Raw genomic sequence first — 24,008 nt, 5'->3', positions numbered from 1 at the left:
CTATCCTGCTCATCCATTCCTCCTGCAAATCATTCACGCAGTCATTTTTATCTTTTCAAACATTGCTACTTGTGATTTTCTGTCCTCTTGCAGCAGTACGTTCAGCCTGTTCCTTGGGCCCTTCTGACAAGGGTGTCTTTTATTATATTTGACAGTATTATCACTGGAATCCAGACTGAAAATACAAAGAGTGGAGATGGGTCTTCCCCAAATAATCTTCAAGAGAAATATTGGGAGTTTGGGGGGAGATGATGGAGGTGATTTCGGGAGGTAGTTGCTACGTGGAAAACTTTGAAAAGCCCAATTCTTAATGCTATGAACTTCCGCTGGCTGAGCGACAGGTGGATCTACCTTTCCAAACTAGGATGCATCTAAGATTGAGGCTGTTTTTAGGGCACATGAGAAAATATCAAACACTAACTGTGTTTCTGGTTTCTCCATATCAGGACTTATTAGAATAAATTGGAATGCAATACCCAGAGTACCGAATTTATTAAATTTAAGGAGGCTTGACCCTGTGGGGGAAAAAAAAAGATACATGACTCATTCCTGTTTTGTTTTGTTTTGTTTTTCCTTACTGTATCTGTTGGAAGTCCTGGCAAATCCAGCATGCCTCATTAGCATGTGAATCAGCATGTAAATTGAGTTGTCCCACAATGCAACTCTGAGGAAGCTGTTTGTTGCCGCTCCCACTTCCTCTCTCCTTTCCTTCTTCCACCCAGGGAGAAGCAAGCATGCTGCTCTGCTCTCTGTTCATCAGGGCCATGTGCTTGGGCCTTGATGAAGAATTCTGCCCCTTTCTTCCACACAGCTCTTGGCAGCTGTAGGGCTGAGAGTTTAGGGCAAACTACATATTAAGAAAGAAAAGGAGAACAAAGGACTTCATCTTTTCCTCCAAGATGGATGTAACAGAAGCAACAATAAAGTCAGTAAGATTCTTTTTATTTCTTAACCTAATATGTCTGAGCGTGTGATTCTTTATGCTTGGGAGGGCTGAGTGTGTAAGATCCACAACCTGTGTTTCTCTGGTATGCTCACTGAAGCTATCTAAGATAATTTTATTTTTCTGGGCCAACTTCTCAGCTGTGTTATAAGCTCTGCTCCATTCCAGTGGTTCTAGCAGGCCACTAAATTGGCTTCAGTATCAAGTTATTTCACAGCAAAGATCATGGGGGTTTTAGTTGGCTCCGTATTCATCTTCCGTGTTCCCACCAGCCAGTCCCTGAAAGGAGAGTGGATCTTTCTGGAAGGTTCTGTGGCACAGATGTCATCATTTCCCCAGGCTTTTAAGAAATGTCTTGATTGGTTCCTGAGAGAAACAAACAAACAAACAAATAAATGCTCTTCTGCAGGCCAACAAAATTGTAGCCAAACCTTGGGGATCCCATAGGGATCCTGCACATAGGTTGTATAGATGGCCCTTATTCTCCCACAAGCTTGCTTTTATTTACTTTTTCAGTTTTTAATAGCTGTGACATTGTTTTAATCGTTGGTGGTATGCATCACATTCAGTGAGATGGGTCACTGCATAAATTTGTCAAATAAATAAGTAAATAATTTCCACAGTGGAGAAAGTAATTGAGAAACTGAAAGTTCTACCACTGTAGTCCTCTCATTTTTTTTTAATCCATATAATCGTGACCGATTTTCGGAGACTGCCTGGACAAGTCCCTGCAGTTTTCTTGGCAAGGCTTTTCAGAGTGGTTTGCCATTGCCTCCTTCCCAGGGCTGAGAGAGAGGGACTGGCTGAAGGTCACCCAGCTGGCTTCATGCCTCAGGCAGAACTAGAGCTCACCGTCTCCTGGTTTCTAGCCTGGTGCTTTAACCATTGCATCAAGCTGGCTCTCGTAGTCCTCTCATAAAGGAATGCTAACCTTGATTTCTCTGAAATTCCCTTTCCATGCCAAAGTTGCTCAACCACTGAAAAGTTAATCAGCTTTGGGCCTTTCCCCTCTTGAATTTCCCCATAGTACAAACATCAACTGGTTACATTTGGATTCTGCCTTGTCCCATGATGTTGCCTTCATTTCATCCTTAGGCCTTGCATTTCACAGCCTTCCATCATCCTCAGCTGTACCAGTGTTTCGCTCATGGTTTTACCACAAACCAGCAGCAACAGCAGCAGCTTCAAGGTGTGTAGAATTTAAGACACTCCATTGCCCATGCTTTCTGCTGTGCAACTTGGTGACTTTTAAACAGGGGGATCAACCCAGCGCTTCATGTTGGCATGCCCCCTCCCCCAGCTCTTCAAACACTTTCCTCCATCACCATTCTGTTTTCCCTCCCCACCAAAACTCTAAGTACAGTTGTGGGCCACAGCTGCACCCACTGGAGGAGCTTCAGTCATTGAAGGAGGTGGAGACTGCCTGGACAAGTCCCTGCAGTTTTCTTGGCAAGGCTTTTCAGAGTGGTTTGCCATTGCCTCCTTCCCAGGGCTGAGAGAGAGGGACTGGCTGAAGGTCATCCAGCTGGCTTCATGCCTCAGGCAGGACTAGAGCTCACTGTCTCCTGGTTTCTAGCCTGGTGCTTTAACCATTGCACCAAACTTCCTCTCAAAGTCCTCTCATAAATGAATGCTTGGTTTTACCACAAATCAGCAGCAACAGCAGCAGCTTCAAGGTGTGTAGAATTTAAGACACTCCATTGCCCATGCTTTCTGCTGTGCAACTTGGTGACTTTTAAACAGGGGGATCAACCCAGCGCTTCATGTTGGCATGCCCCCTCCCCCAGCTCTTCAAACACTTTCCTCCATCACCATTCTGTTTTCCCTCCCCACCAAAACTCTAAGTACAGTTGTGGGCCACAGCTGCACCCACTGGAGGAGCTTCAGTCATTGAAGGAGGTGGAGACTGCCTGGACAAGTCCCTGCAGTTTTCTTGGCAAGGCTTTTCAGAGTGGTTTGCCATTGCCTCCTTCCCAGGGCTGAGAGAGAGGGACTGGCTGAAGGTCATCCAGCTGGCTTCATGCCTCAGGCAGGACTAGAGCTCACTGTCTCCTGGTTTCTAGCCTGGTGCTTTAACCATTGCACCAAACTTCCTCTCAAAGTCCTCTCATAAATGAATGCTTGGTTTTACCACAAATCAGCAGCAACAGCAGCAGCTTCAAGGTGTGTAGAATTTAAGACACTCCATTGCCCATGCTTTCTGCTGTGCAACTTGGTGACTTCTAAACAGGGGCCTTCTCTGCATTGCCTCCTGCCCTCTGGAACATCCTTCCCCCAGAGATAAGACAGTTTCCATCTCTTGTGGCCTTCCGAAAACAACTGAAGACCTGGTTTGGCCACCTTGCTTGGGGCAGGAAGGGAAGTAATCACCCCTGGAGATGGTCACCACCCTAAAATGGCCCTTTAGATATACATGAGCAATATTACAACTGTTATCGTCATCTGCATTTTATACTGCATTTATTGCTTGCTTTAACCATTCAGTCGTGTCTCACTCTTGGCAACTTTATTGTTATGTTATTATTTGTTTATTATAATATTATTATTATTGTTTAATAATATTGTTAAATAATATTAAATAATATTATTCTTTATTATTTGTTATTCCTTATTATGTTATCATTATAAAGATGTAATACGTATTTATTATGTATTTATGTATAAATACATACCGTATTTATACTTAATATTATACTTGTATTTGATATCTATTTATATTTATGGTATTTTAATGCTTTTATCTTTATTGTAAACCGCCCAGAGTCCCCCCTTTTAGGGGAGATGGGCGGTGGCAAAACTTAATAAATCAAATAAAATAAATAGAATTGGTTTTGATGTTTGTATTCAACAAAAGCTTAGACCGAGTGAAGGGGATGATTCATGCAGTACAGCCTAAAGGGTAAAGAAAACTGCAGGGACTTGTCCAGGCAGTTGCCAAGAATCGGACACGATTGAACAGATAAAGAAAGAATATACGAGCTATTCTTTAAGATGCCCAAAGCCCAGTGACTATTCCTCTAAAATTACATGAATGTAGTTGCACCCTTAGCTAAATACAGCTAGCCTATCCCCCTCAGACTATCCCACTAAAGACACACAGTCTAAGGTGGAGCTGGCGTGGCATGTGCTGGGGTGCTAAGAGGGGGACTGACAGACACCCACCACCATTGCAAACTGGGTTCACTCAGGGGTTCCTGTTGAACTCAAGCTGGCCAATTACCCCCCTGTCCTTCATAGGATTTTAGCCCTTTCCATAGGACAGCTAAACAGCGCTCATAGAAATGTCTTTTCCCTCACCCTCTAAAACAGGAAGCTGGCTGGGGAATTCTGGGAGTTGAAGTCCACACATCTTAAAAGTGGCCCGGGTTGAGAAACCCTGCTCTAAAAGGTGCTTGTGCTCCATTCAACCCTTATATCTCTCAGTGTGCACACTTTGGTATCTGCATTTAAACAAGGGTGTCTGCCTGGAATGATTTTTTAAAAAGTCAAGATGGCAGCCACATAAGTATGATCAAAGCTCTGCTATTTTCTAACATTCAGGTGAAATCACCGTCCCTTTATTCCGTGTCCTGAATTTCTGGACTCTAACCCACAGGTCTTGACCTTCCTCGGCGTGACATCCTTTGAGATGGGAATAAACAGGCCTCCTGCTTTGGGAAGCTGTGCATCCGTAAAGATCAGTTCGAAATAAAAAGAACGATTTCTTAGAAATATCTTTTTCATGAGCCGCTCCTCCCCTCCAAAGGCATACATACCGCGTGGGGAATGGCTGGACTTAGGTGCTTGTGCAGCCTCCGAAAAGTGCATCTTTAAAAAGTCACAGTGCCGGGGAGGCTGTTCCTCTGTATTCTGGACCGGCTCAGTATTGAGGAGGAAGACGTTCCACTCCGTGGCATTATAGAGGGGCCACTCGACCTTGGGGGCCGCTGACCCTGCGGGATTCCTATGGAGGAAGAAAGGCGCAAAAGCAGAATTCTGAGAGTTGAAGTCCACGCATCTTAAAGTTGCTGAGGTTGAGAGACACTGCCCAGGGGAGACTCCCCAACACAGGATCCTTTCTGATTCTATTTAAAAGCCTTAATTCTATTTAAAAGCCTTAATTCTAAAGCCTTAATGAGTGCTGCTTACAACTCTCCAACCAGCAAGGGGCTCTAGGGGGCATCCCCACCCCCCTCCATCCAACAGATCCATGATCAGCTTCTAGTTATGGCCAGACAGTTTTACTCTGCTACTTTCACAGAGCCAAAATCAAAAGAAAAACTCTTACTTTGCTGCTTACATCACACCAATTTCCATGCAGATCTACAACCAGTGGGTGGCATATCGACTAGAAGGATGATAACAACTGGAACTCAATGGGCTGGAAGATCAATGTCCGCAAGCTTGTTCACTGCCTTCCCCACCTCTCCCAGCAGTTTCCCGAAAGGGGCAATACATAATACATCGGCAGACTCATAGTACGTCCACAGCACAGTTCAAACTCTCGCTCTTGATATGGAGGCTTCACCACAGCAGCCTTGCAAAACAGCCTCCCATCTGGCTAGTTCAAATCTCTCCTGTCCCCTCCTTGCTGATCCACCCCGGGTCAGCTCCTCCTAGACTCTTGAAAGCTGCCAATCCCAGTCCGCTCCCCCGTTCCTCATGCCCCGGACGCCCTGCGTCTTGTGAGTTCTCCCTTTACCACTTACTCCTGGGAATCCTTCACTCATTCTCCTAATTGCACAGTCATGCTTTGTCTCTTATCTCCCTTGTGCCTTCTTTATTCTACATGTAGAGATAACATACCCCTAAATATGTGTGATACCACTGAACTGATAAGGGAACAATTGCCTATAAGTAACACAATTAAGCATCCTTAAAATTCCAGGGTTCTTCCCAGTATTAACACAACCTGTAAACGTAGGCAAAGAGGTGTTTAGCTCCTTGATGGGGCCAACAATAACATCACTATTTCCCATATTGAATTTTATATTATTTATTCTATATTACTTATTTTATATTTTTGTATTTTAATGTATATTTATATTGATATCATATCGTTTTGATGACATTTTATCCTTCTATTTCTAATTGTCTGCAAACCACCCAAAGACATCATAGTATGAGTTGGGTGGTAGAGAAATATGATAAATAAATAAATAAAATAGCATGCATTTCTTTATGGGTGCATTACTTTAGACATACAGGTAGTCCTCATCTTATCACCGTTTGTTTGACAACCATTCGAAGTTACAGCAGCACTGAAAAAAGTGACTTGCAACTGGTCCTCGCACATACAGACATCACAGCCTCCCCACAGTCACATGATCAAAATTGGGGTGCTTGGCAACCTGCATGTATTTACAACAGTTGCGGCATCCCGGGGTCATGTGATCACCATTTCTGACCTTCCCAGGGCGCTTCTGACAAGCAAAGTCAGTGGGGGAAGCTGGATTTGCTTAATGACTGCATGATTCACTTAACAACCACAGCAAACGGTGTGAAATCAGGGGTGACTCACTTAACAACTGCATCACTTAGCAATGGAAGTTCTGCTCCAAATTGTGGTCATAACTCGAGGACTACCTGTAAAGTACATTTTTTGAATGGATGGGCTTCTCTGGATTTAAAATACAAGTTCAAAGGGATAAAGTGAACCACATACCCAGTTCTGGCAAACTCTGCCCAGTAGTGCATCATCTGACGGCTCAGTCTAGTTTCAGCCTCTGTCTGATTGACAACCAACGCTGATTCCAGGGTTCCAAAGATGAACGCAATCTCAGAAGCATGGATTGCCCCGATCCATTCAGGCCAAACTGACCCTGAAGGGCGATGTGTGAATAAATACGCATATACTGGACTCCCGGTTTTTCTGATATTTCTTGCAGAGTCAATCAATGAACATGTAATTATGTAATCCGTATAGAATTGTGACAGAGCTGAGCGGTACTGTGCTGGACCATGGTTTCCTTCACTGTACCTCAGTGCAATAGCCTGAACGAGATCTTCAGGTGCATTTTGCACTGCCAGTCTTATCCCTTTCAGAAACTGCTCCTGATTGATTAGACTGTGGTTAGTGTCATGGAAAAAAAGAAGGACAAACGAAGTCGCTTCATCAGGGGTCCTACCTATAAGGACTGGTTTGATCTGAATTTGCCCCTCCTCCATGAGATTTTGTGGATCACCAAGCAAAAAATCCCCATCTGTGGTTGGTGTGAAGGGAAAATTCAAAAGGAAGCCATCTTCTTGGTACATAGATGTTTCACGCTGAATAAACTCAGAAGCATTTTTTGTCTGCAGGCAACTCACCATGCTGGTATTATGGTCCTCAGAGCAACCTAGCAAATGACCAAATTCCAGCGATATCTGCTTGGCTTTCTCAGGAGTCTTCCAAGCCCAGATAGCATTGGCTGTTCCACTCTGAATCACCGCTTGGGCAAAAAGGTCCTGGCTCTTTGGTGAGAGAAGATGGAAATTCACAGAAGATCCTCCAGCACTCTGGCCAAAAATGGTCACCCGAGAAGGATCTCCCCCAAAGGCAGCTGCATTCTCTTTGACCCACTTCAGGGCCAGCTGTTGGTCCCATAAGCCCATGTTCCCTGGAGCAGCTGGCGGTAAGAAAAGAAAGCCCAGAGACCCCAGGCGATAATTCATCGAGATCACAATGACATTCTCAGTGGCAGCTAAGGATGCCCCATTGTACAAGTCCAGAGAAGACGTGCCAATGAAAAATCCCCCTCCGTGTATCCAGATCAGAACAGGCACTCCTGAAGAAAGTTGTGGGTAGGGCGCCCAGATGTTGAGGGAAAGGCAATCTTCTGACTGTGGTGTTTTAGGATACCATACCTCTGCTTCAGGGACATCCCGAAAAATAAATTGAGGACAGGAATTGCCCAAGCTGGTGGCCTCCAATATCTGGCTCCATGGCCGATGTGGAAGCGGTTTCTGGAAGCGCAACTTCCCCAGAGGAGGCTCAGCATAAGGAACGCCTAGATAGGCTGTCACAGATCCAAGACCAGCAAAGAGTTGCTTGCCCTTAATAGGGCCACTGCTGGTTATGACCACTGTGTCACCATTAGAAGCAGAACTGGAAGCTAGTGGGAAGAGGAGGAGGAGGTGGCACAAGAGAGAAGGGAGCAGGAGACCAGGCATTGCAACAGTTGGACAAGCAGGAAGTCCTAGAAAAAGTTACAACCCAGATGAGATTATGCCATTTAGAAGCCTACCTTATGCCAATTCATCATTAATTTATTGTGATAGCGGGGTTACTTTTTGCTGAAGACACCAATTGTGGTCAGGTAATGGCTTAGTCAACTTTCTCCTTCTCCATGATGTATCTCCAACCTTCCAGAAGAACAGCTTAGAACTCCTGGCTCAGGGGATAGACAGTTTTCACACACAATTGCTAGTAGATCTTCTCCAAGGATACCAATACAGTGTTGTTATACATTGTTTGTGTTACATACATTATATCTTTCTATCTTTGTCTAAAATCCCATTCTGGAACAGGATGTACCAATTCCTATCTTCCAAATTATGGTTAAGACATAACCATAATAAATAACAATGTAAAATTACCCCAAATCAACATTTTTACTGCTCCAATCCTGTTTTAAGTCATCCAAATATACACTTGAATCACACACCTTTTTTTTTTTTTTAGAGTTCAGTATGAGAGAGGATTTTCCATCTGAGATCATGCCTATTGGTAGATATCATAGTTCTTGGCAGTGCTCTTTGGTTTTCAACATCTGAACAAATTTCCATTTTTTTTTAATTATTGAGCCATAAAATTGAAGTTGTTCACTTGTTGTTAATATTCCAAAACCCCATCCCTGTTAGCCTTTCAGAAGGCCCTAAAAATGTGGTTTTCCCAGCAACCTTGGGATCCCATGGGGAGCCTGTGCAATGGTTGTATTCTGCTTAGATGGCCGTTATGTTCCCACAAGCTTGCTTTTATTTACTTTTTCAGTTTTTAATAGCTGTGACATTGTTTTAATCTTGGTGGTATGCATCACATTCAGTGAGATGGGTCACCATATAAATTTGTCAAATAAATAAGTAAATAATTTCCACAGTGGAGAAAGTAATTGAGAAACTGAAAGTTCTACCACTGTAGTCCTCTCATATTTTTTTTAATCCGTATAATTGTGACCGATTTTCGGAGACTGCCTAGACAAGTCCCTGCAGTTTTCTTGGCAAGGCTTTTCAGAGTGGTTTGCCATTGCCTCCTTCCCAGGGCTGAGAGAGAGGGACTGGCTGAAGGTCACCCAGCTGGCTTCATGCCTCAGGCAGGACTAGAGCTCACCGTCTCCTGGTTTCTAGCCTGGTGCTTTAACCATTGCATCAAACTGGCTCTTGTAGTCCTCTCATAAAGGAATGCTAACCTTGATTTCTCTGAAATTCCCTTTCCATGCCAAAGTTGCTCAACCACTGAAAAGTTACAGCTTTGAGCCTTTCCCCTCTTGAATTTCCCCATAGTACAAACATCAACTGGTTACATTTGGATTCTGCCTTGTCCCATGATGTTGCCTTCATTTCATCCTTAGGCCTTGCATTTCACAGCCTTCCATCATCCTCAGCTGTACCAGTGTTTCGCTCATGGTTTTACCACAAACCAGCAGCAACAGCAGCAGCTTCAAGGTGTGTAGAATTTAAGACACTCCATTGCCCATGCTTTCTGCTGTGCAGCTTGGTGACTTTTAAACAGGGGGATCAACCCAGCGCTTCACGTTGGCATGCCCCCTCCCCCAGCTCTTCAAACACTTTCCTCCATCACCATTCTGTTTTCCCTCCCCACCAAAACTCTAGGTACAGTTGTGGGCCACAGCTGCACCCACTGGAGGAGCTTCAGTCATTGAAGGAGGTGGAGACTGCCTGGACAAGTCCCTGCAGTTTTCTTGGCAAGGCTTTTCAGAGTGGTTTGCCATTGCCTCCTTCCCAGGGCTGAGAGAGAGGGACTGGCTGAAGGTCATCCAGCTGGCTTCATGCCTCAGGCAGAACTAGAGCTCACCGTCTCCTGGTTTCTAGCCTGGTGCTTTAACCATTGCATCAAGCTGGCTCTCGTAGTCCTCTCATAAAGGAATGCTAACCTTGATTTCTCTGAAATTCCCTTTCCATGCCAAAGTTGCTCAACCACTGAAAAGTTAATCAGCTTTGGGCCTTTCCCCTCTTGAATTTCCCCATAGTACAAACATCAACTGGTTACATTTGGATTCTGCCTTGTCCCATGATGTTGCCTTCATTTCATCCTTAGGCCTTGCATTTCACAGCCTTCCATCATCCTCAGCTGTACCAGTGTTTCGCTCATGGTTTTACCACAAACCAGCAGCAACAGCAGCAGCTTCAAGGTGTGTAGAATTTAAGACACTCCATTGCCCATGCTTTCTGCTGTGCAGCTTGGTGACTTTTAAACAGGGGGATCAACCCAGCCCTTCACGTTGGCATGCCCCCTCCCCCAGCTCTTCAAACACTTTCCTCCATCACCATTCTGTTTTCCCTCCCCACCAAAACTCTAGGTACAGTTGTGGGCCACAGCTGCACCCACTGGAGGAGCTTCAGTCATTGAAGGAGGTGGTATGATATCAATAGATCTGCATCTGAGAACGCAATAATACAGGTCTAGTGGTCTTCCTCAACAATCCACCTCCAGAAGTCCACTGAATACAGCGGTGGCCCCACAGATACACCAAGCTCTTTTGATGGGAAGGAAAAGCAAAAGGGTGGTAGAACTAAAGAAATCAAGAACCCAGAAATCAGAAATAAAAAACATAATCCATTTACATAACCTATCTTTCTTGTTTTTTAATAAGCTATTTGCGTCTCTTTTTTAAATACTTGAAAACTACTGACATAGGCTGTTCTGCTTCCAGAGAGAGGGAAACAAAGGCAGAAGAATCCACCAACAGCTTTATTTAACCTGCCCTGCAGATGATAAATCAGGACACCCCCATTTGATGGCAAGCCAGAAAAGGGTTAAGAGAGGCAGGATTTCGATTGGCAATGGGGCGGCATATTTTATGTTGCAAGGGCTGGTTTAAACAGGTTGCAGCATAGGCAGTTGCCTTGAGCCTAAGAAAACTGGAAGACCCCTAAGTAGATGGGCCATCCATGAGTAAGCAAGGTTGTGAACAGCTGCCTGCCTCCTTCGGGATGAATAGGTTTCAAATTAAGCTAAAGGAATTTTATGGGAATTTGTTCACAGCTCTCTGTTAGCCAACAGACAGATTGGGCCAACAGGGCCATTTTGCTAAGCTCTTGAAGGCTCTGAGGACCTTTCTGAAGAAGGCCTAACTTATGATTTGTCCTTAAGGAGCAAGATATTCTGCTTCCAAAACTGAACCAACATGTCAGTCATACAGCCAGCAATATCACAGCAGAGCAAACAAAGCAAAGTAGAAAAAATATATTGCATAATGTACTCACTACATTCAATATGATTTACTCCCTAATAAGTGTTTTAAGACTGCAGACAAACACTGCAATTCTATCTGCATCTACCTAGAAGAATCTCTCACTGATTTTAATGGGTCTTGTCGCTAGACAAGGATGGGAAAAATCTGTGAGCACACGTCTGTCCCTAGAAGAAGTGGGATCCCAGTGGGGGATTTTGGTTCACTTCTTTTCATTCAACACCCTCTTTCTCTATGTCTCAAACTTTAGCAGGCATCACAAACCCTTTTCCTATTATGGCTGAAGAGGTTGTTGTCTCTTTATAAGTGGAATAGGATTAACTGGCCAGAAAAACAAGGAATTCCTGTCCCTTTCTTCCACCTCCCTGAAAAAAACGGATTTTTTTAAAATTCTGCAGACTTACCCACTTGACAGATTTAACGGGACTGCTTGTAGGTGTCGCCCTCAGCTCAGCTTCAGAGATGACCAGACTGTAACCTGCTATCTCACAAATAACTCCCATGAAAAGAGCAACGTTATATATTACAGGAGTGCGTTGACCATCTGGATTCTGCCCATGCAGGGGGAGGAAGCTTCCAGAATTGGGCAAATAGACTCCAAGGTCAAAGAGGTGGAAAAGCAGAGGCCTTCCTTGAAATGGGGTCAGGGACCTCCACAGCAAAGGGCAGCCACTCTCTCTGCTATGCCTCCCACAGCCTTGAAAAGAACTATTATGACAGCTGTCTAGATTTCAAAGCAAGTAAAGAACATGAAAGCAAAGAACAAATACCTGAGGCAGCCCTGAACTGGATCAGATCACCACCATGTTCGGTTTTCTTACTTCCTGATGGAAATTGTTCCTATTGAGAAAGGAATCTGGAAGGGTGAGTCTCCAAGTTTGTTACCGAAGGTTGACTGAGCCGAAGGCAGTGAGCCACGGACAAACATAGGCCAAATTAACCTGAGAGTACAACTTATGCTGCGGTTGCACATTTATACCATGTACTGTTGTGAATATTTAAAACAGAACAGAACAATATGACAAGAAGGAAAAGAACATGTTCAAGCAGCATTTCAGATAAAGCTTGGATAACATGTGGGTGGATGGGGAGGTAGCCCTCAACCTTAATTTGGGAGGACGTCCTACAATGAGGAGCGCAATGACCAATCTCGATAAAATAGTCAAGAGCAGAGACATCACACTGACAACAAAGGTCCGCATAGTTAAAGTAATGGTGTTCCCCGTAGTAACATATGGCTGCGAGAGCTGGACCATAAGGAAGGCTGAGAGAAGGAAGATCAATGCTTTGGAGCTGCGGTGTTGGAGGAAAATTCTGAGAGTGCCTTGGACTGCAAGAAGATCAAACCAGTCCATCCTCCAGGAAATAAAGCCAGACTGCTCACCTGAGGGAATGAAATTAAAGGCAAAACTGAACTACTTTGGCCACATAATGAGAAGACGGGACACCCTGGAGAAGATGCTGATGCTAGGGAGAGTGGAGGGCAAAAGGAAGAGGGGCCAACCAAGGGCAAGATGGATGGGTGGTATTCTAGAGGTGACGGACTCGTCCCTGGGGGAGCTGGGGGTGTTGACGACCGACAGGAAGCTCTGGCGTGGGCTGGCCCATGAAGTCACGAAGAGTCAGATGCGACTGAATGAATAAACAACAACAAACCTACAATGAAGCAGGAAGGAGAAGAAGAATGTATTTGGATTTGATGTTTGTATTCAACAAACGCTTAGACCGAGTAAAGGGGATGATTCATGCAGTAGAGCCTAAAGGGTAAAGAATGGGAGACCAGAAGTTCAAGGTAAGAACTTAGCGTGCTATGTGGCCTGTCCGACGTGTGCACTCAGGTTGTACTGGGTTACCCTGTGTCTGACTTCCAACGTTGACTAAGATTCAGTGGTTAAGTCAGTCAATTTCTTTAATGGGCAGAAGGAATAACTGTAAGAAACAGGAGGAAGAGGCTCAACCAAAACAATGGTCAAATAAAAGGAATCTGAGTCCAGGCCAGAATTGTAACCTGAGAGAGCATTTCAGACAAGTTCCTCGCTAGTTCTCATGAAGAGAAGGGCATTAAGACTCGCAAGATTCTGTTACTGTAACTTCATAATAAAAGTAGCATTAGCATTCATGACTTTGGTCCCCTGGCCTGGTCTACCTTTCAGGGCTGACAATTTCTGTATAGACAAAAGGAAGTTACCATATTTATATCAGGAGGCAACATCCCTTAGGCTAGCTGTTCTCACTTTTTTCTCCTCTGGCAACAGCTCTCCTGCCAGGTAGAAGATATGGCATTGGCCAACAACTGTGAGAATTCAGAGTGGTGCCACAGTGATGGTGGGCATAAGCATCCAATGGAAGCCATGATGATCTCTCACATATTATATCATCTGCACAATGGCATCAAGGTGTGGGTAATGTTACTTTCCCCCTTATTCCCCCATCCGAGGACACAAACTAGGCCACTCATTGAAAAAAAGGCAGTGTCACCTCCTTCCTGTGCAACCAAAATCCAATGAAGGCCCCTTCTTCCTTGGAATTTGAAGGCCAACTAGATTTCTGGCTTTGTTACTCACAGTTTGCATTCTCTTCTGCCTCAGCCTAGATCAGTGTTTCTCAACCCTGGCAACTTGAAGACGTGTGGACTTCAACTCCCAGAATTCCCTAGCCATTCCCCATGCTGGCTGGGGAATTCTGGAAGTTGAAGTTCACACGTCTTCAAGTTGCCAGCGTTGAGAAACACTGGCCTAGATGGTGATTCCCACCAAGAAGAGCTATGAAGAGATTTGGCATTAATACATTTACAACATTCCTCCCGTTCATCTTAAATGGATGTGCTCAAGTGGAGGACAGCCATCTGGTCCGGATGCTTCAATATGGATTCCTGCACATCCCCGTATAAGTGTGGTATGATATAAGATGGAGGAGTTAGCACCTAAAAGAGCATCAAACCATGACTGATTGAAGGCATCAAGCACTAGTTTGAACTTGTGTCATCACCCCCATCACTTATTTTATGTAAAATTGTTTCTCCACATTAGGATATATTAGGCTAAATTGGAATGTGCCACAGCATACCAAATCTGCTAATTAATTTGTTTTTAAGGGTCTAAGTCCTATGTAAATAGAGATCATCCTCTCCAATGTGACGTAGAACCATTAATGCTGATGCTCTTGGTATGGTTAGCCATCCAGGTGTGGACTCACCTTACTGCACTGCCATCCAAACCACATTTCAACTGCTTGTCAGTGAGACTGTCACGTGCAGCCTTATCAAAAGCTTTACTGAAACTGAGGTACGTTACAAGCATTTCCCTTGCCCACTAAAGTAGTTACCTTGTCAAAGAAAGAGCCAAGATTTGTTTCACATAATGGTTTTGGACCATGTTTTATGAGATGGGCCAGAAAACAGTTCACAGATCTTTTTTCTAAGGATACGCATGTGTATCTTTTCTGCATTTTCCCAGGTTTGTCTGCCTAATCTTTCCTGTAACGTCTACTACAGTTGTGCTCTAGTAGGGTAGAAGATGTCATATTTGTCTCACATATAAGGAGTTCCTGGTTCATCACAGGGCAGAAATAACTTTTTAGAAACGAGAAAAGGGAAAGGAGGGAGGGAGGGAAGAAGAAGGAAGGAAAGAAATGGGAAGAAGAAGGAAGGGAAGGAGGGAAAGAATGAAAAGAGAAGGGGGAAGGGGGAAGGGGAAGAAGAAGGAAGGGAAGGAGGGAAAGAATGAAAAGAGAAGGGGGAAGGGGGAAGGGGAAGAAGAAGGAAGGGAAGGAGGGAAAGAATGAAAAGAGAAGGGGGAAGGGGGAAGGGGAAGAAGAAGGAAGGGAAGGAGGGAAAGAATGAAAAGAGAAGGGGGAAGGGGGAAGGGGAAGAAGAAGGAAGGGAAGGAGGGAAAGAATGAAAAGAGAAGGGGGAAGGGGGAAGGGGAAGAAGAAGGAAGGGAAGGAGGGAAAGAATGAAAAGAGAAGGGGGAAGGGGGAAGGGGAAGGGAAGGGAAGGGTCTAGCATTTCAACTGAACAATGATGCACTGGTTTAAAAAAATGTGTGGAGGAAATCTGGGTAGCTCAGGAAAAGAAAAATAGTAATTAAAAAAGTTATTTCTGTCCAGTTTTGAACCTGTATGTGAAAGAAGTGTGAAATAAGTGCGATAACCACTATATTATTAGAACAGTACTGTAATAGCAGCTGCAGCACTAGAGATTGGGAAGCCAAACTGGAGAAAATGCAAGAAAGCAACATTTATCTGAAAGCTGTTTGCTGTCCATGCATGTGAGGGCAGTGCGATGCATTAACCTTGTAAATGGCTTTAAGTTTTTCAGAAAGAATACATAAGCAATGAACATAAACCAAGGCATTTGCTGGTGCAGAAATGATCACCACAACATTATGAAAGGAAAGCAATTGGCGACTTGCTTTCCTGGCACTGGCACAGAGGAATCCACCAACTGGGGGCCACGTTAACTGTGAGCTAGACAGAGCACCATTGCCAAAGTGGAGGAAGAAATTGAAATCCATTAAGGGATTTCTTGAGCCAGTTTCATTTCCAATTGGTTTACGCATAAAAGACAAGCAGCCAAACTCTGCCATGCAGAACCCTCTACCTCTCTCTGTCAGTCCCTCCTCTCTGTCTCTCTCATTTTGTGTAATACATAGTTCCTATGAAGAGCAGGAATTTGGATGCAGTTGGCGGTTGGCTCTTCCCGATTTATGGAATACTATTTCTTTTCTCTAGGTATCTATCAACTGCATACAATCCTCTCCCTTCATTAGGGCCATTTTGTTTGTTAATGTGTGGACTCTGATTAACCTGCCCTTCAGCTTTGCAACCCAGAGAAATGTCCAAATAAATGTTTTGATGGGCAATAAAACTGAAGTTGCATTTTCTGTAAGCATTTCAACACAGTACTTCCAGTTTCAGGAAGGTCAAACCCCCAATTCTGCAGATACTGATCGGCAGTGTTTTGTGGCTAGGAAGATGCCATTTATCTCTAAAGCTACAATGTGGACTATTGTGAAATAAATGCTTTAAAAAATTTTTAAAAGATTGCTGAAAAACTGACTTTTCTTCCACTGTAGTTCTCACTGAGATAAATCCTAACTCAGGTCATTTTGAAATTCCCTTTCTATAACCAAACTATCCCACAGGGTTTTTTTTACTTTTTTACTAAAATCTGGTTGGTTTTATTGCTATCATGAAATCTTTAAAATGATTCACAGTTTCAATCTTATGAAAACACTGAAGAATTGCAGTTTTACTATTTGTTACTAATAGTAGCCCAGCAACTATTGATACTATAGCAAAGCACAGGCAAACATAAATAAAAATAGTGTCTCTATTAGTTAATATTACTCTAAAATAGTGATGTTATATATATACAGTGTATCATTGCATTCTTCAGCAAAGGATCGTTACCTTGCCGTGGTGCTGGAGCTTGAGCACCTCAGTGATGCCATGAGCTAAACCGTGAAGGGCCACCCAAGACGGGAAGGTCATGACAGAGAGGTCAGACTAAATGTGATCCCTGGGGAAGGTAATGGCAACCCACCCCAGTATTCTTGCCATGAAAATTAAATGGATCAGTACAACCAGAGATATGTCGGTATACCATCGGAAGATGAGACCCCCAGGTCGGAAGATGGTCAAAATGCTACTGGGGAGGAACAGAGGATGAGTTCAACTAGCCCCAGACGTGATGACGCAGCTAGCTCAAAGCCGAAAGGACGGCTAGCGGCCGACGGTGCTGGTGGTAAACGGCGAATACGATGTTCTAAGGATCAACACACCATTGGAACCTGGAATGTAAGATCTATGAGCCAGGGCAAATTGGATGTGGTTATTGGTGAGATGTCAAGATTAAAGATAGACATTTTGGGCGTCCGTGAACTGCAATGGACTGGAATGGGCCACTTCACATCAGATGACCACCAGATCTACTACTGTGGACAAGAGGACCACAGAAGAAATGGAGTAGCCTTCATAATTAATAGTCAAGTGGCTAAAGCAGTGCTTGGATACAATCCAAAAAATGACAGAATGATCTCAATTCAAATTCAGGGCAAGCCATCTAACATCACAGTGATCCAAATATACGCCCCAACCACAGATGTTGAAGAAGCTGAAGTAGAGCAGTTCTATGAGGATCTGCAGCACCTACTGGACAACACGCCTAAAAGAGATGTTATTTTCATCACAGGAGACTGGAATGCTAAGGTGGGCAGTCAAATGACACCTGGAATTACAGGTAAGCATGGCCTGGGAGAACAAAACGAAGCAGGACATAGGCTGATAGAATTTTGCCAAGACAACTCACTCTGCATAACAAACACTCTCTTCCAACAACCTAAGAGACGGCTTTATACATGGACTTCCCCAGATGGACAACACCGAAATCAGATTGACTACATCCTTTGCAGCCAAAGGTGGCAGACATCTATACAGTCGGTAAAAACAAGACCTGGAGCTGACTGTAGTTCCGATCACGAACTTCTTCTTGCACAATTTAGGATCAGACTCAAGAGATTAGGGAAGACCCACAGATCAGCTAGATATGAGCTCACTAATATTCCTAAGGAATATGCAGTGGAGGTGAAGAATCGATTTAAGGGACTGGACTTAGTAGATAGGGTCCCGGAAGAACTCTGGACAGACGTTCGCAACATTGTTCAGGAGGCGGCAACAATATACATCCCAAAGAAAGAGAAAGCCAAGAAGGCAAAATGGCTGTCTGCTGAGACACTAGAAGTAGCCCAAGAAAGAAGGAAAGCAAAAGGCAACAGTGATAGGGGGAGATATGCCCAATTAAATGCAAAATTCCAGAGGTTAGCCAGAAGAGATAAGGAATTATTTTTAAACAAGCAATGTGCGGAAGTGGAAGAAGAGAATAGAATAGGAAGGACAAGAGACCTCTTCCAGAAAATTAGAAACATTGGAGGTAAACTCCAGGCAAAAATGGGCATGATCAAAAACAAAGATGGCAAGAACCTAACAGAAGAAGAAGAGATCACGAAAACGTGGCAAGAATATACAGAAGACCTGTATAGGAAATATAACAATATCGGGGATAGCTTTGACGGTGTGGTCAGTGAGCTAGAGCCAGACATCCTGAAGAGTGAGGTTGAGTGGGCCTTAAGAAGCATTGCTAATAACAAGGCAGCAGGAGACGACGGCATCCCAGCTGAACTGTTCAAAATCTTGAAAGATGATGCTGTCAAGGTAATGCATGCTATATGCCAGCAAATTTGGAAAACACAGGAATGGCCATCAGATTGGAAAAAATCAACTTATCTCCCCATACCAAAAAAGGGAAACACTAAAGAATGTTCAAACTATCGAACAGTGGCACTCATTTCACATGCCAGTAAGGTAATGCTCCAGATCCTGCAAGGTAGACTTCAGCAATTCATGGAGCGAGAATTGCCAGATGCACAAGCTGGGTTTAGAAAAGGCAGAGGAACTAGGGACCAAATTGCCAATATCCGCTGGATAATGGAAAAAGCCAGGGAGTTTCAGAAAAACATCTATTTCTGTTTTACTGACTATTCTAAAGCCTTTGACTGTGTGGACCATAACAAATTGTGACAAGTTCTTAGTGGTATGGGGATACCAAGTCATCTTGTCTGCCTCCTGAAGAATCTGTATAACGACCAAGTAGCAACAGTAAGGACAGACCACGGAACAACGGACTGGTTTAAGATTGGGAAAGAAGTACGGCAGGGCTGTATACTCTCATCCTACCTATTCAACTTGTACGCAGAACACATCATGCGACGTGCTGGGCTTGAGGAATCCAAGGCTGGAGTTAAAATCCCTGGAGGAAACATTAACAATCTCAGATATGCAGATGATACCACTTTGATGGCTGAAAGCGAAGAGGAACTGAGGAGCCTGATGATGAAGGTGAAAGAAGAAAGTGCAAAAGCTGGCTTGCAGCTAAACCTCAAAAAAACCAAGATTATGGCAACCAGCTTGATTGATAACTGGCAAATAGAGGGAGAAAATGTAGAAGCAGTGAAAGACTTTGTATTTCTAGGTGCAAAGATTACTGCGGATGCTGACTGCAGTCAGGAAATCAGAAGACGCTTAATGCTTGGGAGAAGAGCAATGACCAATCTTGATAAAATAGTTAAGAGCAGAGACATCACACTGACAACAAAGGTCTGCATAGTTAAAGCAATGGTGTTCCCCGTAGTAACTTATGGCTGACAGAGCTGGACCATAAGGAAGGCTGAGAGAAGGAAGATCGATGCTTTTGAACTGTGGTTTTGGAGGAAAATTCTGAGAGTGCCTTGGACTGCAAGAAGATCAAACCAGTCCATCCTCCAGGAAATCAAGCCAGACTGCTCACTTGAGGGAATGATATTCAAGGCAAAACCAAACTACTTTGGCCACATAATGAGAAGACAGGACACCCTGGAGAAGATGCTGATGCTAGGGAGAGTGGAGGGCAAAAGGAAGAGGGGCCGACCAAGGGCAAGGTGGATGGGTGATATTCTAGAGGTGACGGACTCGTCCCTGGGGGAGCTGGGGGAGCTGACGACCGACAGGAAGTTCTGGCGTGGGCTGGTCCATGAAGTCACGAAGAGTCGGAAGCGACTAAACGAATAAACAACAACAATCATTGCATTAGATATGGTTTATTCCCTAGGACTGGAGCCAAACAATGCAATCTTCTCTGTGTCTACATAGAAGAACATCCCCTTGAGTTGACTGGGGCTTGCTTGCTTGCTTGCTTGCTCATTTATTTATTTATTTATTTGATTTCTATAGCCGCCCATCTCAGCGAGTGACTCTGGGCGGCTTACAACAATAAAACTATTAAACAATTAAAACAATTACAATTAAAACAGTTAAAATATAAAATAAATACAAAATAAATATACATGCCTGCTAAGCGAGCAATGCATGAATGTTAATACAGCCAAGAGATGGGACCATCCACACATTTGAGGCCCCAGGCCTGGGCACAAAGCCAGGTCTTCATGGCCTTACGAAAGGCCAGCAGGGTCGGGGACATTTCTGGAGGGAGGACGTTCCAGAGAGCAGAGGGCAGGCGCTACGGAAGAGAAGGCACACCTAGTTCCCGCCAACCGACACTCCCTGGCTGACGGGACCCGCAGCATACCCAACCTGCTAGATCAAATTGGACGGGCAGAAACAACTGGGAGAAGGCGGTCCCTGAGGTAACCTGACCCCAAGCCATGAAGGACTTTAAAGGTGACAACCAGCACCTTGAATTGCACCCGGAAGCACACCGGCAACCAGTGCAGCTCACGTAGCAGTGGTGTTACATGTGTCAAGTACCTGACACCATTTAGTATCCATGCAGCTGCATTCTGCACCAGTTGAAGCTTCCGAATGCTCTTCAAGGGCAGCCCCATGTAGAGAGCATTAGAGTAGTCCAGACGGGAGGTCACGAGGGCATGAGTGACTGTGAGCAAAGCCTCTCGGTCTAGGAATGGGCGCAGCTGGCACACATCCTGAAGGTAGGCAAAGGCCCTCCTAACCACGGCTGCCACCTGCTCTTTGAGCAGGAGCCGTGAGTCTACGAGGACCCCCAGATTGCGTACCGGGTCTGTCTGGGGCAGTGCAAGCCCATCCGAGACCAAAGGTGGAAAAACCTTAGCACTGGGAGGCCCACAAACCCAAAGCCACTCAGTCTTGCTTGGGTTGAGTCGAAGCCCATTGCACCCCATCCAGGCCCTTACAGCCTCCAGGCACTGGGTCAGGACATCCACGGCATCACTCAGGCGGTCTGGGGTAGAGATATAAAGCTGAGTATCATCAGCATATTGATAGTATCTTACCCCAAACCATCGCATCACCTCCCCCAACGGCCTCATGTAGATGTTAAATAGGAGAGGGGAGAGAACCGAGCCCTGAGGCAACCCACAGAGTAGGGGACGTGGGCTGGACCTTTCCCCCCCTATCAACACCAACTGGAACCGACCACAGAGGAAGGAGAATGAGCACAACACTGTACCGCCCACCCCCAACCTCTTATTGCCAGATAAGATTGGTATACAGGTTTTGTTGTTTATTCATTTAGTCACCTCCGACTCTTCGTGACTTCATGGACCAGCCCACGCCAGAGCTTCCTGTCAGTCGTCAACACCCCCAGCTCCCCCAGGGACGAATCCATCACCTCTAGAATATCATCCATCCATCTTGCCTTTGGTCGGCCCCTCTTCCTTTTGCCCTCCACTCTCCCTAGCATCAGCACCTTCTCCAGGGTGTCCTGTCTTCTCATTATGTGGCCAAAGTAGTTCAGTTTTGCCTTGAATATCATTCCCTCAAGTGAGCAATCTGGCTTTATTTCCTGGAGGATGGACTGATTTGATCTTCTTGCAGTCCAAGGCACTCTCAGAATTTTCCTCCAACACCACAGTTCCAAAGCATCAATCTTCCTTCTCTCAGGCTTCCTTATGGTCCAGCTTTGTCAGCCATATGTTACTATGGGGAACACCATTGCTTTAACTATGCAGACCTTTGTTGTCAGTGTGATGTCTCTGCTCTTAACTATTTTATCGAGATTGGTCATTGCTCTTCTCCCAAGTGTCTTCTGATTTCCTGACTGCAGTCAGCATCTGCAGTAATCTTCGCACCTAGAAATACAAAGTCTTTCACTGCCTCTACGTTTTCTCCCTCTATTTTCCAGTTATCAATCAAGCTGGTTGCCATAAAATTACTTTTTTTGAGGTTTATCTGCATGCCAGCTTTTGCACTTTCTTCTTTCACCTTCATCATAAGGCTCCTCAGTTCCTCTTTGCTTTCAGCCATCAAAGTGGTATCATCTGCATATCTGAGATTGTTAATGTTTCTTCCAGCAATTTTAACCCCAGCCTTGGATTCCTCAAGCCCAGGATGTTGCATGATGTGTTCTGCGTACAAGTTGAATAGGTAGGGTGAGAGTATACAGCCCTGTCGTACTCCTTTCCCAATCTTAAACCAGTCTGTTGTTCCGTGGTCTGTCCTTACTGTTGCTACTTGGTCGTTATACAGATTCCTCAGGAGGCAGACAAGATGACTTGGTATCCCCATACCACTAAGAACTTGCCACAATTTGTTACGGTCCACACAGTCAAAGGCTTTAGAATAGTCAATAAAACAGAAATAGATGTTTTTCTGAAACTCCCTGGCTTTTTCCATTATCCAGCGGATATTGGCAATTCGGTCCCTAGTTCCTCTGCCTTTTCTAAACCCAACTTATCTGGCAATTCTCACTCCATGAATTGGTGAAGTCTACCTTGCAGGATCTTGAGCATTGCCTTACTGGCATGTGAAATGAGTGCCACTGTTCGATAGTTTGAACATTCTTTAGTGTTTCCCTTTTTTGGTATGGGGAGATAAGTTGATTTTTTCCAATCGGATGGCCATTCTTGTGTTTTCCAAATTTGCTGGCATATAGCATGCATTACCATGACAGCATCATCTCGCAAGATTTTGAACAGTTCAGCTGGGATGCCGTCATCTCCTGCTGCCTTCTTATTAGCAATGCTTCTTAAGGGCCACTCAACCTCACTCTTCAGGATGTCTGGCTCTAGCTCACTGACCACACAGTCAAAAGCTATCCCCGATATTGTTATCCTTCCTATACAGGTCTTCTGTATATTCTTGCCACCTTTTCTTGATCTCTTCTTCTTCTGTTAGGTCCTTGCCACCTTTGTTTTTGATCATACCCATTTTTGCCTGGAATTTACCTCCAATGTTTCTAATTTTCTGGAAGAGGTCTCTTGTCCTTCCTATTCTATTCTCTTCTTCCACTTCCGCACATTGCTTGTTTAAAAATAATTCCTTATCTCTTCTGACTAACCTGTGGAATTGCATTTAATTGGGCATATCTCCCCCTATCACTGTTGCCTTTTGCTTTCCTTCTTTCTTGGGCTACTTCTAGTGTCTCAGCAGACAGCCATTTTGCCTTCTTGGTTTTCTCTTTCTTTGGGATGTATTTTGTTGCCGCCCCCTGAACAATGTTGCGAACTTCTGTCCATAGTTCTTCTGGGACCATATCTACATTTCCAGTCCCTTAAATCTATTCTTCACCTCCACTGCATATTCCTTAGGAATATTAGTGAGCTCATATCTAGCTGATCTGTGGGTCTTCCCTAATCTCTTTAGTCTGATCCTAAATTGTGCAGTAAGAAGTTCGTGATCGGAACTACAGTCAGCTCCAGGTCTTGTTTTTACCGACTGTATAGATGTCTGCCACCTTTGGCTGCAAAGGATGTAGTCAATCTGATTTCGGTGTTGTCCATCTGGGGAAGTCCATGTATAAAGCCGTCTCTTAGGTTGTTGGAAGAGAGTGTTTGTTATGCAGAGTGAGTTGTCTTGGCAAAATTCTATCAGCCTATGTCCTGCTTCGTTTTGTTCTCCCAGGCCATGCTTACCTGTAATTCCAGGTGTCATTTGACTGCCTACCTTAGCATTCCAGTCTCCCGTGATGAAAATAACATCTCTTTTAGGTGTGTTGTCCAGTAGGTGCTGCAGATCCTCATAGAACTGCTCTACTTCAGCTTCTTCAACATCTGTGGTTGGGGCGTATATTTGGATCAATGTGATGTTAGATGGCTTGCCCTGAATTTGAATTGAGATCATTCTATCATTTTTTGGATTGTATCCAAGCACTGCTTTAGCCACTTGACTATTAATTATGAAGGCTACTCCATTTCTTCTGTGGT

At 44.4% G+C, this 24,008-nt stretch overlaps 1 protein-coding gene across 1 annotated transcript; it reads right to left on the bottom strand.

The window, feature by feature from the left end:
* Positions 1 to 921: 921 nt before the first annotated feature.
* LOC134488964 (cholinesterase-like) lies at positions 922 to 11,825 on the bottom strand. The gene is made up of 4 exons (XM_063291338.1): positions 11,739 to 11,825; positions 6,588 to 8,100; positions 4,699 to 4,886; positions 922 to 1,309 (listed from the first exon to the last, which is right to left on the bottom strand). The coding sequence occupies exons 2-4, from the start codon at positions 8,072 to 8,074 to the stop codon at positions 1,287 to 1,289; spliced, it is 1,698 nt and encodes a 565-aa protein (XP_063147408.1). The 5' UTR covers positions 8,075 to 8,100; positions 11,739 to 11,825; the 3' UTR covers positions 922 to 1,286.
* Positions 11,826 to 24,008: the final 12,183 nt, after the last annotated feature.

Source organism: Candoia aspera, chromosome 2, assembly GCF_035149785.1.
Source record: "Candoia aspera isolate rCanAsp1 chromosome 2, rCanAsp1.hap2, whole genome shotgun sequence".
Lineage (NCBI taxonomy): Eukaryota > Metazoa > Chordata > Lepidosauria > Squamata > Boidae > Candoia > Candoia aspera.
This window is presented reverse-complemented; position numbering and strand designations above follow the sequence as displayed.

What these genes read in the sequence shown, in the direction of transcription:
- LOC134488964 (XM_063291338.1), bottom strand. Translation starts at nt 8,074, where the DNA reads ATGCCTGGTCTCCTGCTCCCTTCTCTCTTGTGCCACCTCCTCCTCCTC. An exon ending in GCAGAGTTTGCCAGAACTGG is followed by an intron (nt 4,887 to 6,587) that starts GTATGTGGTTCA and finishes CTTCCTCCATAG; the next exon opens with GAATCCCGCAGGGTCAGCGG. An exon ending in GTCCAGCCATTCCCCACGCG is followed by an intron (nt 1,310 to 4,698) that starts GTATGTATGCCT and finishes TGTTTCTCTCAG; the next exon opens with GAACCAATCAAGACATTTCT.